At 37.4% G+C, this 15,470-nt stretch overlaps 1 protein-coding gene and 1 long non-coding RNA gene across 8 annotated transcripts in view; one reads left to right on the top strand and one right to left on the bottom strand.

Moving 5' to 3' along the window:
* The window catches only part of LOC104662731, a 57,836-nt gene extending 51,077 nt beyond the window's left edge, over positions 1 to 6,759 (bottom strand). Inside the window, exons 1-2 of the long non-coding RNA XR_004054766.1 lie at positions 6,348 to 6,759; positions 45 to 139 (exon numbers count right to left, since the gene is read on the bottom strand). This is a non-coding gene — a long non-coding RNA (uncharacterized LOC104662731). The remainder of the gene's footprint in view (positions 1 to 44; positions 140 to 6,347) is intronic.
* The window catches only part of LOC104662733 (leukemia-associated protein 1), a 448,067-nt gene continuing 439,290 nt past the window's right edge, over positions 6,694 to 15,470 (top strand). For 3 of the 7 annotated variants that reach the window (XR_004054765.1, XR_004054763.1, XR_004054761.1), the window contains exons 1-2: positions 6,694 to 7,084; positions 7,717 to 7,769. Coding sequence is in view for 1 of the 7 variants with exons in the window: in XM_030922456.1 (XP_030778316.1) it covers positions 6,964 to 7,084 (121 nt within the window). In the remaining 6 variants the exon portion in view is untranslated. Of the gene's footprint in view, positions 7,085 to 7,523; positions 7,770 to 12,360; positions 12,400 to 15,470 lie in introns of those variants that run through there. The other 4 variants (XR_004054764.1, XR_004054762.1, XR_004054760.1 and 1 more) reach the window with 4 other exon arrangements.

Raw genomic sequence — 15,470 nt, 5'->3', positions numbered from 1 at the left:
TGCGAAGGCATAAAATTATATGGTTTTAAAATTCATTAGTATACCTTCATCTCATGTCATGTTCCAATGCATTATGTGAGTATTCAATCAAAGAAGTGAGGTTGTTCTCCAGAATTGGTTCTCTGCTACAGGTCAAAACCTGCAATAAAAATGTCATGTATTATAGCATGAAGACACTCAACAGATTTCCATCTCCTGCAGTTCCACAGTTGATCCCTGAACACAGAGGTATGGTCTTCAAAATGACCCCAATCTTGCCAATGTTCAGGGAAGCTCTAACTTGAAAATGTTTTTAAAATAGAAATAACTTGATTAGAAACACCTGTGATATGCTTTATCAGCCGAAGCCTCTTCAAACAAATCAGATTAATATGTTTCTGCTTTCATTTCTCTTTAGGGCATTCATGTTCAAAGTAGTATGGGTGAGTGTGTATGCGGGTAGCTGTTAGAGGACTGGTACAAGAGGAGTTCATAAGGAAAATATCAGAACTGTAGTTTGTACTTGTAAAACTCATAAATTCCACAGTGTAAAAAGTTACTGAAGGGACAGGGACAAAATTTAACTTTCTCTCCAAATTATTAGATGTTTTAAGGATAACAGAATTTACCATTCTTTTTTTTTTTTTTTTTTTTTTTGAGACGAAGCTTTGCTCTTGTTGCCCAGGCTGGAGCGCAATGGCACGATATAGAATCATTGCAACCTCTGCCTTCCAGGTTCAAGGGATTCTCCTGCCTCAGCCTCCCAAGTAGCTGAGATTACAGGCTTCCCAAGTAGCTGGGATTACAGGCACCCGCCACCATGCCTGGCTAAGAATTTACCATTATTTTCAGATTTAGTCTATTGCCAAGCCTAAGTGAAAAACATCAGTATTTCCAAATATTTTAATACATTACAGTCCTAACAGACCAAAATGTGGAGCTTATTTTTTTTTTAACAAGTTAACATATTTACAAATAATAAATGGACCACTAGTAGACCAAATGGTTTTTTAATGTTTCTAAGTAGCAGTGAGATGTAGCTGAATATATGTTAAGTGTTTTTTTCATGTTTCACCTTTCTGAATTATAATGATTCAGTGGCAATCGACTATATAAAAATATTAAATTACCAAAGGTGTATCATGTATTACATGTAAATCATAATGCTCTGAATAAATTTTCCACTTATATTTAAGAATAGCTTAGGAAAATGAAAGAATAAAAACTAGAAGAACCTTTATTCCTCTATTTCCAAATATTTGATTGTTTAATGACAAAACCCATACAATCATCCATAACTTACAAACACCAATCCAAATACCATGACATTTTAAAAAATTACAATCATTTATACACAGTCTTCCTCAAAAGACAGTTTTCTATATTTGAGCACTCTGAAAATTAAGGTATCTTAAGTTTAAAAATCATAGAAGGAAAATAGTAGAAAACAAAATGTACTACATGCCAAATGTTAAATTTTTAAACAGTAAGGAGACAAAAAATATTAAGCAATAAGAAGCAAAAGAGGTTTGGATATAAATAAAATAATAAACCAATGTGTATGATAAAAAAGATGATATTAAAAAAACTTCAAATAGTAAAACTCAAATCTAAAATCTGTTACAAAATAGAGCTTCCTATTTATTCTTAGAAACCACTATGAGTTATCCCAGTACAAATTTTCTTTACTGAAATAAGGCAGGATTAAACAAAAGTATAGTAAACTTCTTATAATTTGATATGAAATATTAATAATATTCAAATATATATTTAATATCAATTCCAATACTTAAAACTTGTCTTTCTAAAAGGAAGATCCTTTAGAGCATCTCTTATACAGACCAAAAAATAAAAACAAAAAACCCAACCGAGTCAAAAAAATAAAAAAAATTCAGTTCCCCACCAGAAAGTAATATTTATATGAAGGATCTACAATCATTTGTACTTGCAAATAACGAGATAAACAAACATATAATAGTAATGTGATATTCTAAAAATCCATCGTTACTCTTAAGACAATCACGTTAAAGTTTTAAAATACTGTCACTTCTAAAAATTAAATGCTTAATCTCATTTTCAATGTTTATTTGAAATAAAATGGTATTTTATTACTGATTTCCTTTGGTGTTATGAGATTTGGGGCTACAAAATTTCAGCAAGTCATAGTTTGAGCTCTAATTATGTGCCAAAATTAGTTGTCTGGCATACAATGTTTCAAAGTTTGCTGAATTAAAAACAAAACAAAACCAAAAACCCCCACGAAACTATATGTATGACAATTTTTTCTAAGATGTGTTTTCTAGTTATAATAAGACCAAAAATCTGTGTCTTCTAAAAAGGGGTTAAAAAGAAATACGTGAATTTTTAAGCTTTATTAGACAAAAGAAAAAAAAGACAAGAGCCAATTTTAGGTAATATTTTAAAATAAGAGAAATTTTTATAGAATAATTTTTCGAAACTATAAATTTATAATCTTCTTTTGAAGAAAACTAATGTGTCATATATAAGAATTATCTAATACAGTCTCTAGGAATTTTTTTTTCATTTTGTAAACCAAATCAACTGACCCATATTTCTGGCTTTAAGTATTCTGTGACATTCTTAATAGTTACTACCTACCAATAAACAAACAAACAAAAATATATACAAGTCTCCACAAAACAAAAAAACAAACTCCATAAAGCATGATGAAACTAGGAATTCAGATTATGAAAGCTACTTCAAAATTTTTATCCTTAGCTGTAGTTCATGCAAAACATTAAAACATATTAATCTGATTAGAAAAAATATGCAGCATTACATACAAACACTCGAGGCTACATTTTGTAAATGTACAACTAAGGTTAACAGCATTTTTTTAAAAGTCTGAAATTGCACTTTTATTTGAATTTTTAAAAATAGTGTGGAGGTAAACAAATGAAAATCAATGCTACCAGGAAGACTGATACCTTACCCTCTCTAGTCCCCTTTCCCCCACAATATGTAAACATAGCTTTAAAAAGAGGTGACCTATCATAGCAACACCACACCCCGCAGTTGCTTTCCTATGGTAATAAATGACTTTACTAGTCCTTATAATACAAATTACAGCTGTCAATTTCTACAGAGAAATATGGATAAGTGCACGTAAACATTAAAAAATACACATCTGTTGTACCTTATATCTATATGCCCACAAATCTAAAACCAAAATCTTCCTTTTATATAGCATCACATAAAAGTGAAAATATTTTGAATGCTGTGGATTTTATTTAGGCGCTAGTGTATTCTCAAGTTTGAAGTGATGTATTTTAAATAAAGGAATCACTCACTTCTTTTAAAAATGGCTTATTAAACAAACAATTCTTTACCCATTACCCCCAAACAAACAAAAAAATCTCATAAACCAAAGTGCTAAAAATGTATGGTTATACTTAACCAGCCTGGTGGAATTTAAAGCTTGCCCCCAACTCTCCCCAAAACTCACATAATTTGAATGAAAATACAAAACTCAAAACAAAAACCATCAGTAAAAAGCAAAACCCAGGAGTTCTGGTACTTTAGGTATAATTACGTTTAAAATAGAAATGAGATCTCCTATAATTTCATTAAATCAAATTTTACAGAGAAGATAATTAGCACTTTTTATGAAATTTTCATAAGATGACCCAAAATAAATAGCTCTGAACAAAGGTAATGAAAAGGGGTCTGTTATCACAATTCTTGTTATGAGGGCAGTACAAAATGGTATGAATTATAAACTCAGCTATTCCACTTACTAATATAAATTATATTTACAGCCCTACAGAGATTTATAAAAGCCATAAGATTTTTTATTTGAATATTTTTTAACAATGCATATTTGACTTAATGCGAACATACACACTATAAGCTTCAAAATTTTAACTACTATTCATAAAAGAATATAAACTTCTATTAAATTAAAACAATTCTTTCTTAAAGCATCTACAGCTGTTTATCAGTGCGTTTACTGCTTTTCTTTGAAAACCACACCTGCCTTTTATCAAGATGCAATTAAATGGAATGACAAGCTCGGTAATGGAAATATATTGACGGCTGTCTCAGGCAACATCGAACAAAAATCAACTGAAAATCAACCACATAAAAAACAGCACACTGACACTGTTGTATACAATATATTTCTTCATAATGGATTTATCAAAGGAACGAAATAATATATACGCACCTGTGCTTACCTGTTGTCTAAATTAACATGAATGTCTTGTAAATTAAAGTTTTAGTTCACTGCAGTTACTGAATTAGCAAAATGTCTATTTTCACTAGATGCGAAAAGTTTTTTTAAACAAGATGTTCAATTTTTATGGAAAATGTTACAAAGATCATTCGTGAACATTAAGAAAATTAAAGTTTCTTTGCATCAAAATAAAAGAAACAACTGTCCGGTAATCTGCATCCAACAAATATATGTAGTTCAAGGTGAAAAAGTCCTATCAAAGGAAAAAAACTAAATTTTTCACTCAGTTTTTAACCAATAAAGAACAATGACAAATATATAAATGTCTTGTAATTTCAACCAGCAGAAACATAATTTTGCGAAAACAGCCTCTTCAGTTTTACTTTTAATATACATTTGAGAACTACACGAAAATCCTTTCTGAGAGAAAAAAACTATTAAAAACCAACTTTTTTTCTAAACTCTCGTCCTAACGTTTCGTAGCTATTTCCGTGGTTCTCTGGCTAAAAGTATAATTTTTCGTAAAGTCGAGAATTATAAACTAGCGTTCAACATTCAAACCCCCCAAGGCCCGCTTCCTTCCAGCCAATCAGGGGGTAACAAGTCCAGAGTTTAGGGAGCTCCGTTAGACACAATTTGAAAAACATCACACTGCACTCTTCTATTCTCCTCCGGGAAACATTCTAAGCGAGGGCGGGTCCCCTAGTCTTCATAGAATATAAAAAATAAATCAATCGTTATATCAATTCCAGGGGGAAAAACTGTAGGCAGGCAGTCCTAAAGAAGGGTGTCACTGCAGTTCCCAGGAAGCGTTATTCCTCTTTGCGAACAACTGAACAGAATAGCTGCTGCAAAAAGCATCTCCGGAATATTTGCAACCCAGAGCCGTGCGCCCGACACGCAATACACCGGCAAAGGGTTAATCTGGTGGTGCCTCCAGCGCGGAAAAGAACTCAAGATCTAATACATCCTTAACGCGGGATTTTTACAAAGGCCATAAAAGTATTACCTAAAGTTAATGCCGTCACTGGCTCACATTACTCAAGAGCTGTGGAGTAGGAATTGATAGAAACCACCAGCTAAGGGGGGAAAAAAAATCACCGAAGGGAAAGACAAATAACAACTCTCGTCCCTCCTCCGCAGCGTCAAGAAAAGGTGGGGATCGCAAAATTACCATGAAGTTGTCCGGGTAAAGACTTTTGGGGGAGGAAAACATCAATAGTTAAACAGATTGCTTTTTTCCTTGCGAAATGTTTCAAACACCGGGGAAGAAAAAAGTCTTCTAAGAAAAGTGCGACTCGGAGGAAATAGCCAGGAGAAGGAAATCGCTAGCTCGAAGCCCCATCTTTCATCTCACCCGTGAACACCCCTCCCCCTTGAGAAAGGACAACGCTGCGAGAGCAAATGACAAAAATCCCCAGAAAGAAGCTAAAGTCCAGCATCTTTCCTAAGAGCCCGCTACAACCTCAAAAGCCTGCCCCTGCCCCATCTTGGAAGCGCGAGCCGCGGCCAGTCCTACCTGCCCAGAGACCTCACGGGGACCCGGCGCGCCGGGGGAGGGCAGCCAGGGCTTGGGAAACTCTCATTCCTGGGGCACCTCACCCTTCAGCGTCAAAAGACAATATAGATAGATGGGTGCCGGGCGGTGGCGGGGGGGGACTGTTGCCACGACCCACCGGAGGGACCCATGACTCCGGGTCCTGAGTTTTCTGTCGACCTTAAGTTTCTTGTCACGAGATGACGGCCATCACCGGGTCGGGAAAAAGGCGAGAAAAGGCGGCCCCGTTCGGAAATGGGGGAGGGGCGCGCGTCCAGTCCTCCTGTCAAGGAGCGGCCGCCTGCAGAGACCCCGCGGTGCGCCGTCCCCGGCTCCGGTCCCGGGCGGGGGGTCTTGCTGACAGATCCGCTGGGCGGCGGCTGCTCCGCCGCAGCCGGTCCAGGTCCCGCTCAAACTGCAGCTCCCCTCCCCCCACAGCCCCGTGTCTCTGCGCTCCCGCCACATTCCGCTCGCCGCCGCCCACTCGCAGACGCCCAAGTTGCCCCTAACCCCACTTCCTCGGATTTTTCGCGATTGAGACCAGACCCTGCGCCCACTCCCTGCACCCCCCACTGCCTCCGGGTCCCACCACTGCCACCTCCCGAGTCCTGCTCTGCTACTTCTTCAGGCTCTTACCGACTGCGCCAGACTTGGCGAAGCTCCGCCGTCTGCCCTTTGCTCCAAGTAATTTTTGGTGATTTTTAAAGTAATTTTTCCGGCGGAGTCATAGTGGCGCTATACTCGGACAGGTTATCCTGTCTCTCCCGCTAGATTGATGAGATCAGGCATCACTCGAAAATGGCGCCGAAAGCGCTGAGGCTCCTCATTCAAATTCGTTAGAGCCAACCCCGCCGCCCCGGGGCATGCCGGGAACGCGGGCTGCCTCCACAGCTGTCACTACCGCCTCTTAACCCCCACTTCTCTTGCTGTCCCGACATTTTCGCGCATGCGCAAACTCCAACTCTCGCCCTCCTCCCGCTGTGCACATGCGCAGAATTATCGTTGTGCGGTCCTCTCCCTTTGCTTCTACGGTCGCAGTCCTCTTGCTTCTTTTATTGCGCGTGCGTGTAGCGCTTTTGCAAAGCCACGGAGGTGAAATGAACGTAGAGGCTGTGGGGCCGAGGGTCCACTTATAGCTATCAGCCCACAGGCATTTAATCTACGTTGGAGGTAAACAAATACGGGTCCAGCTTAGGAGAAAAGAAAAACGTCTTACAGCCAGTGTCTAAACTCCAAACAACGGAATGTATCAATGAGACCTTGCATATGGATACACGTGCATTTAAAACGGCCCCGCCGGCGTGTAGAACCCTTGCCGTTCGCCAGCGCTTTACAGGGGTTATCGCACTTAAGCCTCGGAACAACTTTACCAGGTAGGAACTATTACTGTTCTCGTTTTGAAGGCTAGGACACCTAGGCTCAGAGACATTAAGTAATTTGTCCAAGACAGCACAAGTGGCAGAGAAGTGGATGAATCCACATCTGTCAGATTCAGCAGCCCTGGAGTTCTCTACCACGCTGTACGCTCCAACCTGAGCCCACACAGGAGGCGTGGTCTCCTTCCTCAACGGGGTGTGTGTGTGTGTGTGTGTGTGTGTGTGTGTGTGCGCGCGCCTGCCTAGAGTTAATGATTAAGTTTGCTGAAGCCCTTCTTTCTGGTCCTAAGCTGCCTATTGCGAAGGCGCTTTCATTGAAACCAGTTTCTCTTACGTCTTAACTTGTTCTTAAACTTTTGAGATAGGAATGGGTAGTTTTCCGTGTCACTTAGGTTTTTTTTTTTTTTTTTTTTTTTTTTTTTAATGGCGTGATAAGTGAACTGAATCCAGCAAAGACAAGATAACTGAATCCAGCAAAGACGAGTTTCTGTTGTGCAACGCATTGGTAAACTGACAGCTACCACGTATTGACTGTGTGCTGTGCACTGTACTAAATAAATGATTTACGGATTAATCGTGTTTATTGCTCACAACAACCTTATGAAGTAGGTATTATCTTCGCTTTACAGATGAGGACACCTGAGGCTCAGATTAAGAAATCTGCCCCAAAGTCTTAGAACTGGTAAGTAGAAGCACCCTATCTAGGCAAACCTGTCTACTTTCAAAAAAAATGGGCGCTCTGATAGGACAATTAACGATAATAAAGTTGTAAATATTTTAAAACTTTCATTGTGAATGTTAAATAAGACAGTAGATATTAAAGTGCCTGCAGTACTAATAAGGAAGTGGGAGAAGCGTAGCATGGTTTGCATTATTGAAGTGTATTGGAAAAGAAATGGATTTTAGCAATTTGAGATCAAGAAGTAACATGGCAGAGTAGTATAAATACACTACTTAATCTCTGGTACTTTTGTGCACTACTTAAGTGGGCTTGACTCTGGAACCGAACTGCCTGGTTTTGAATCCCAGCTCCACAACTTACTAGCTGTGTGGCCTTGTTGGGTAAATTATCTGTTGGACCTTTTGTAAAACAAGTACTATTAATACCTCATTGGATTGTTGTAAGGATGTAAATGAGCTAATATTAAAGGAATTTCAACAGTGCTTGCAATATTAGTAAATGTTATTGTCAGTCAGTCATTGATCTTTTAAACTGGCTTCTTTAATGGTTGTTTTAAAAATCATACTACAGTTAGTGCCATTAGGGGTCAGCATTTTTTTTTTTTTTCTTTCTGAGAGGGAGCCTCACTCTGTTGCCGAGGCTGGAGTACAGTGGCGCGATCTTGGCTCACGGCAACCTCTGCCTCCCGCGTTGAAGCAGTTCTCCTGCCTCAGCATCCCACGTAGCTGGGATTACAGGTGCGCGCCACCACGCCCAGCTAATTTTTGTATTTTTAGTAGAGACGGGGTTTCACCATATTGGCCAGACTGGCCTCTAACTCCTGACCTGTCTGTCCGCCTCTGCCTCCCAAAGTGCTGGGATTACAGACGTGAGCCACCACACCGGTCGGGGTTACCATTCTTTTTCAAGAGCTCATTAAAATGATAAATCAGACTGACAAATGATTTTTCCCAAATATGAATAATGATCCCTGTTAGGCGAATAAGGATGTTACTTTATTTTACCATCTCATAATAATAATAACATGGAAATGGAATAGATTTATTGCTTTTTCTGATTGTTAAAGTTAAAAAACCCAGGCCCATCTAAAATACATAAAGTAAAAATCATCCAAATTTCTAGCATCCAGGGATAACTACATATTGTTTATATTTTAAAAATATACCTGTGGGGACAATCAGCTGGGGGGGTCTGGATAAGTGGCATATTTGGGAGACATGTGTAAAATTGTAATAGAACTTACAAATAAGTAACACAATCTGGTTTCCTCACTGTAGAATTTTTTATCTTAGTCCCCTTCTAGATATAATCTGTTAAGATAATTCTAAAGTGATGATGATAAATGATAACATTTATTGAAGACCTAATATGTGTCAGGCACTGGGCTAAACAGGTACATGCATTTTCCCACTGAATCCTCATGTAACTCATGAAGTGGGTGCAATTATCTCTATTTTGCAGAGACTGAAGTTTATGTGGAAGTCATTTTTAGAAGATTTAAGTCCAATTGTGTTTAAAGTCTTATGTAAGAAAAATTCTTTCATGAAAGCTTCTTGATTTGCCAAAATGGGAGAAAACAAAACCAACTAACATACAGTAGTTCCTGTGCCTGAACAGAGAGCCCAACTGTAAAAAATGGTCTTTTGAAAACGAAGAAATTTATGTTTGACCACAAGGGGGTGCAAATTCCTGAGTTACATTTCAAAGAAAAAATGGAAAAAGTGCTTTTACTTCAGATCATTAAATTCGTGGGTTAAAAACTAGTAAGAATTCCTGCCTGGAACTTTAATACCCTAAAAGTAATGTACTTTATAAGAAGAAAGAACTCAATTACTTAGGTGCGCAATTAGGGCAGAAGTGTCAGCTTGCTTTCTTCAATACAGTCAAGAGTTAATCATCCCTCCCCTACCCCTTTCCACTCACAGTTAGTGTCTCTGCATACCCCTCTTTACTTGTCATAGGAGTAGAACTGAAGTCATAATTTAAAATCTGGGGTTTTGCTCTTGGAAACTGAAATGCAGTCACCAGCAAATAGATGGTAAATATGGGTAGTGTGAAGAACAGAGGTCTTGTAATTTCTATGCTTTTTTTTCCTCCTGCTGTTTGTAATGAGTAAGCTACAACTGATGCAATGTTGGCTTCAACATATTAACTTATTTAGATAAAACTGTGAAAGCTATAGGTCTGTTCATCTTTCAAGAAAGAATGCAGACTCTTGAAGAAAACATTTGAACAGTAACTTGAAAACAGTATATACTATTGAATGTATTAAAAAGTTTGCTTAGCAGGGTTTTCGGGTTCCTTTTATTTTCCTGTTGGTCTTGTTTCTCTGAGATGGACTTAATTTAAAAAATACATCTTTTTTTTGGAAATAATTTCAAATTTACAAAAAGTTACAATATTAAAAAGAGTTCCAAGAACATCCATATGATTTGCTTGCTCTTGTACATGGGTAAGTTTTCTTTCTCTCTCTCTCTCTATACACAGTCTATAAAAACACACAGAGGAAAAATACAAGAAAAAAACTTTCAATCCATATCAAGGTTTTATGATTATAGTTAAAAATATACACATCAAAAAGCCAATCTAAAATTTTGCATTGTTGACACTGCGAAACTATTCTTCTAAGGAACATTGGTGTTCTATGAGCTAGTCCGATTTTTGTTTTTTTAAGAGACAGGGTCTGTCTATATTGCCCAGGCTGGCTTCGAACTCCTGGACTCAAGTGATCATCCTGTTCTACCTTCCGAGTAGCTGGGGCTGTAGGCAAGTGCCACTGCACCCAGCTCAGTGATTCTTAAACTTTGAAAATTTATTGAAAGTTATAGACTCTTTCTCTAGAATCATGCATATATGTGAATAGTTTGCATATCATTTCAGAGGTGGATGATGGTCCATGGAGTTCCTGAAGAAAAGTAAAGAAAAAATTATTCATACATATGGTTGGCAGAATAATGGTCTACCAAAGATATCCAAAGATGTACATGTCCTAATCTATGTGGGATTTGTTAATATGTTACATGGTGAGAGATAATTCAAGTTGCAGATAAAAATTAGGGTTGTTACTCAGATGATCTGAAAATAGATTATTCTGGATCACCTGAGGAGGCCTAATTACATGGTCTTTTAAGTGTGTGAAGGGGAAGCAGAAGAATCCGTGTCAATGATGAGATGTGAGAATGCCAATGCTGACTCTGAAGGTGGAAGGAGGCCATGAGCCAAAGAATAGTCATGAGCTCTAGAAGCTGAAAAAGGCAGGAAAACAGACTCTTATGGAATGTAGCCATGCCTACATTTCTATTTTAGCCCGCTAAGACCCATTTTGAATTTCTGACCTCCAGAACTGTAAGACAATACATTTCTGTTGTTTTAAGCCACTAAGTTTATGGTAATTTGTTTATGGTAATTTTATGGCATTAGGAAACTAATAAAGGATGTGAACAGTCATTTTGTATGTATGCTGATGTGTGGTTATGGTAGTAATTAAGTGTGTATGTGTACATATATATATATATATTTTAATACCACCTAGGTATTTTCTGGTTTTTTTTTTTTTTTTTTTTTTTGAGATGGAGTTTCTGTCTCCTAGGCTGGAGTTCAGTGGAGTGATCTCGGCTCACTTTAACCTCTGTCTCCTAGGCTCAAGTGATCCTCCCACCTTCGCCTCCTGAGTAGCTGGGACCACAGGTGCCTGCCACCACGCCCACCTAATTTTTTGTATTTTTTGGTAGAGGTGGGGTTTCGTCATGTTGCCTGGGCTGTTCTGTACTTTTTTTTTTAATGGATTAACAAATCCATAAAAAGTACTTCTTTATCTTTTTAAAAGGTCTGTGAAGTGTCAGACCTCAAGATGGACAACCATTTAATTAGATATAGCATCTTATCTGCTACTGAAATTATATACCTACACAAGATTTACTGAAATTTCTTGGTAAGAATGTGATGAGCTTTCCCCACAAATTTATCCATCTACATTCCCTTTTTAAAATGCAACATTTTGATTTACAGTTATGTTGACAGTATCTTTGTTCTGTCAAGTATCTTGGATAATTTCTTTTCCTTGTAGCTGACAGATTAAAAACAATTCGAAAATTCTCCTCAGAGGTTATTTAAACAGTATATAACTACATGCTTTAATTACTTAGGTATCAGCTTAAGAGAATAAACTGTTTAGAAACAGATTTATTTTGCAGTTGGGTAGATTATTTTAATGGAAGATCAATACAGGTACTTAATTATCTATAAATGTTTTATGAACAAGAAACTTTTTTGTGATTTTTTTAAAGGATACCAATATTAGTTACATGGGGGAAAATTTATACACACATCAGAAAATGTAATTGTTTTGGGAAATTTACATGGTTTAGAGCTCCAATTTCTAGAAGTGGTTAAAACAGATTCATATATAGCATTTTCAACTTTGATTCTCTGAAGATACTGAGTTAAGATTTTTTTTCCTGTATGAGGAGTTATTTTGCTTACAATATTCTTGGCCACAAATCGTGGAACTAAACTAAAATTCATTTACAACTAATAATGATCAATACTTATTGAGGAAGTATGACCTTTTTCGTTTTTTTTTTTGAGACAGAGTCTCTTGCTCTGTTGTCTAGGCTGGAGTACAATGGCATGATCTCGGCTCACTACAACCTTTGCCTCCCGGGTTCAAGCAGTTCTCCTGACACAGCCTCCCAAGTAGCTGGTACAACACGCACCACCAGGCCCAGCTAATTTTTTTATTTTTAGTAGAGATGGGGTTTTGCCATGTTGGCCAGGCTGGTCTTGAACTCCTGGCCTCAGGTGATCCACCCGCCTTGGCTTCCCAAAGTGGCGTGAGCCACTGCGCCCGGCTGGGAAGTATGAACTTTTTTTTTCACCTACCAATAAGGATTCCTGGAAAGGGATAAACCCATTTGTTTTTGTTAATCTTTCTAAAATTAATGTTAAAATGTTGGCCTTAAATGAGATATTAAATACGGTGTTTTGAAACATTGCTTTTGAAATAATATATACTTTGTAAGAACTTAATAAAGAATTGTAAGAACTTAATAAAAGCCTATTCAGGATTGGAATCATAGAATCTTAAGAGTTAAAATATGTCTCTTCTTACTGCCACCTATTGTCTAAGTGTGAGGCTACTGAGAACAAATTTCTTCCTACCTACTTACAATAACCCTTTAAATATGATCATTATTTTTTTGAATCATGATGACAGCAGAATTCCCACTCCCCAACATCCTTTAATGTATCTTTAATTGTTTTATGATCTTAAACCCTTCACCATCTTGGTTTCCTTCTTCTGGTTATTCTTGTTTATTTAACAAGGCCCCTCTCAAACAGTGACACCCAGAATGGTATTAATTTTATATATATATATATATATACACACACACACACATACACACTATATATAGTCTGAAATATACCATGGGTGGGTATTAACTTTTTGTCCTATCCATTACAATTCTTGTATTTGCAGAACAATTTTAGATCATAACAAGGACTCATAAATAATTGAAATGGATGTACTGGAAATGTATCAAAAGAAAGTTTTAATGTAAACTGCAGGAGTAAAAAACTTAAAAGTTACAACTTATGACTTTCTCAGAGACTATAGAGTTGGGATGAATTGGAAGTTGTAGAGGATAGGGAACCAGGAATCTATTACATTCATGTCTTATTTATTTTTAATAAACAGGAGTAAAATTGAGCCTCTGGTCTGTAGGAGATACGACTGAGGATGTGTGATCAGTTGAGCCTCATACTACATTTCTATTCCTAATATATAAAATTTATTTCTTATAGTGCAAATCCCTTTTGGCTAGGAAATTCTTATATGTTTAAAATAAATTAACCTTTTAAGGCAGCTCTGAAGAAGTAATTTATTTTAAATAGGTGAGCAGTTTATAGCTCTTATAGGAATACTTTTTCCTTATTTTTTTCATCATAGGATTAAACCCTATGTTTTTAATTTAAGTCCTTTAAGTTTTGCTGTTAATGTTTAATTTACTTGATGACCCTATACTGTTAACTTTTGACCTAGTGAACTTGGGACAGTATATACAAACTGTTTACCTAATTTTAAGGAAACTTAAAAAATAAGATAGGTTTGATATGAAACAGAAGATTAAATTCATTTTAACTTTCCATGTAGAAAAATATCGTATGTATTTAATCAAAGAACTTTTTCCCCCCTTATTGGAGGATGTATTTTTATCAGCATAGAGGTTTTGTTTTTTGTTTTTTAATAATTAGATGTTTATGCCATTGGCAAAACAACCCAAAGCTGACATGACCGAACTGCAATATTTTTAATAAACTGCAAGACTACTAATATAGTAGGTATAAAACCCTTTTCTGATAAGAAATTTTTTTTTTTTTTTGAGACAGAGTCTCGCTCTGTCGCCCAGGCTGGAGTGCAGTGGCCGGATCTCAGCTCACTGCAAGCTCCGCCTCCCGAGTTCACGCCATTCTCCTGCCTCAGCCTCCCAAGTAGCTGGGACTACAGGCGCCCGCCACTTCGCCCGGCTAGTTTTTTGTATTTTTTTAGTAGAGACGGGGTTTCACCATGTTAGCCAGGATGGTCTCGATCTCCTGACCTCGTGATTCGCCCGTCTCGGCCTCCCAAAGTGCTGGGATTACAGGCTTGAGCCACCGCGCCCGGCCTCTGATAAGAAATTTTTATAGTGTATGACCTAATGTAACAATTCTCCCTCTACCTTTATTTATGCTCGTTTACTTTCTTTTACAGAAAAATGAAATTCTGAAAGTTTAAGCTTTTAGATATAAAAAATGTTAGTATATACAGTTAAATTAAGTTCAAGGTTTCTTTTAAACCACTTGATGTAATTCACTTTGTACATAACTTTTATTTGCCTTTTTAAAATTATTATTATTACAGCTTTTTTAGACAGAGTCTTGCTGTATCATGCAGGCTGGAGTGCAGGGGCGTGATCTCAGTTCACTGCAACCTCTGCCTCCCTAGTTCAAGCAATTCTCATTCCTCAGCTTCCCAAGTAGCTGGAATTACAGGCGCAAGCCACCATGCCCAGCTAATTTTTGTATTTTTAGTACAGACAGGGTTTCTCCATGTTGGCCAGGCTGGTCTCAAACTCCTGATCTCAAGTGATTCTCCTGCCTCAGCCTCCCAAAGTGCTGGGATTATAGGCATGAGCCATGGCACCCACCTTATTTGCCCTTTAAACTAGACCTGTGGACTTGCTTTTGAACATTTTCTCCCCTAATTATAAAATACATGTGCATTAAAGAAAACAGAGAAAAATATCAGGAATGATTGGAAGGCATTGCTTCTGAAGGCCTCTTACCAATATACCTGTCTCCTCATCTCCTTTCCCAGTTGACCAAAGAATGCTCCATGTTTGTCTTTTATGTATATTAGCATGATTGCAGTTCATCCAGTTAGCCGTATTTAATACTGTACTTTGTTTCTCTTCAGGAAAATTACAGTTTGATATCTTGTGGGACAGAAGGTTTCATCTTTCAGTCATCAGAGAGCAAAGTAGGAAAGACTTAGAGAAGCAAAGTCCCTCTGATTCACCTAAGGATACACTATTTTTCCTCTAAGGGGGTCACGAGGGTGTATTTACTTTCATCATTTTGGGATGAGGAATGGTTAGAAACTGAAGGAGCATACATAGGTTAAGTATTATCCATGACAGTAGGGTGGGAGTGAATGGAAGC

Source organism: Rhinopithecus roxellana, chromosome 18 (genome assembly GCF_007565055.1).
Source record: "Rhinopithecus roxellana isolate Shanxi Qingling chromosome 18, ASM756505v1, whole genome shotgun sequence".
NCBI lineage: Eukaryota > Metazoa > Chordata > Mammalia > Primates > Cercopithecidae > Rhinopithecus > Rhinopithecus roxellana.
Note: the sequence above shows the minus strand (reverse complement) of the source record. Positions and strands in the feature narration are given on the sequence as shown.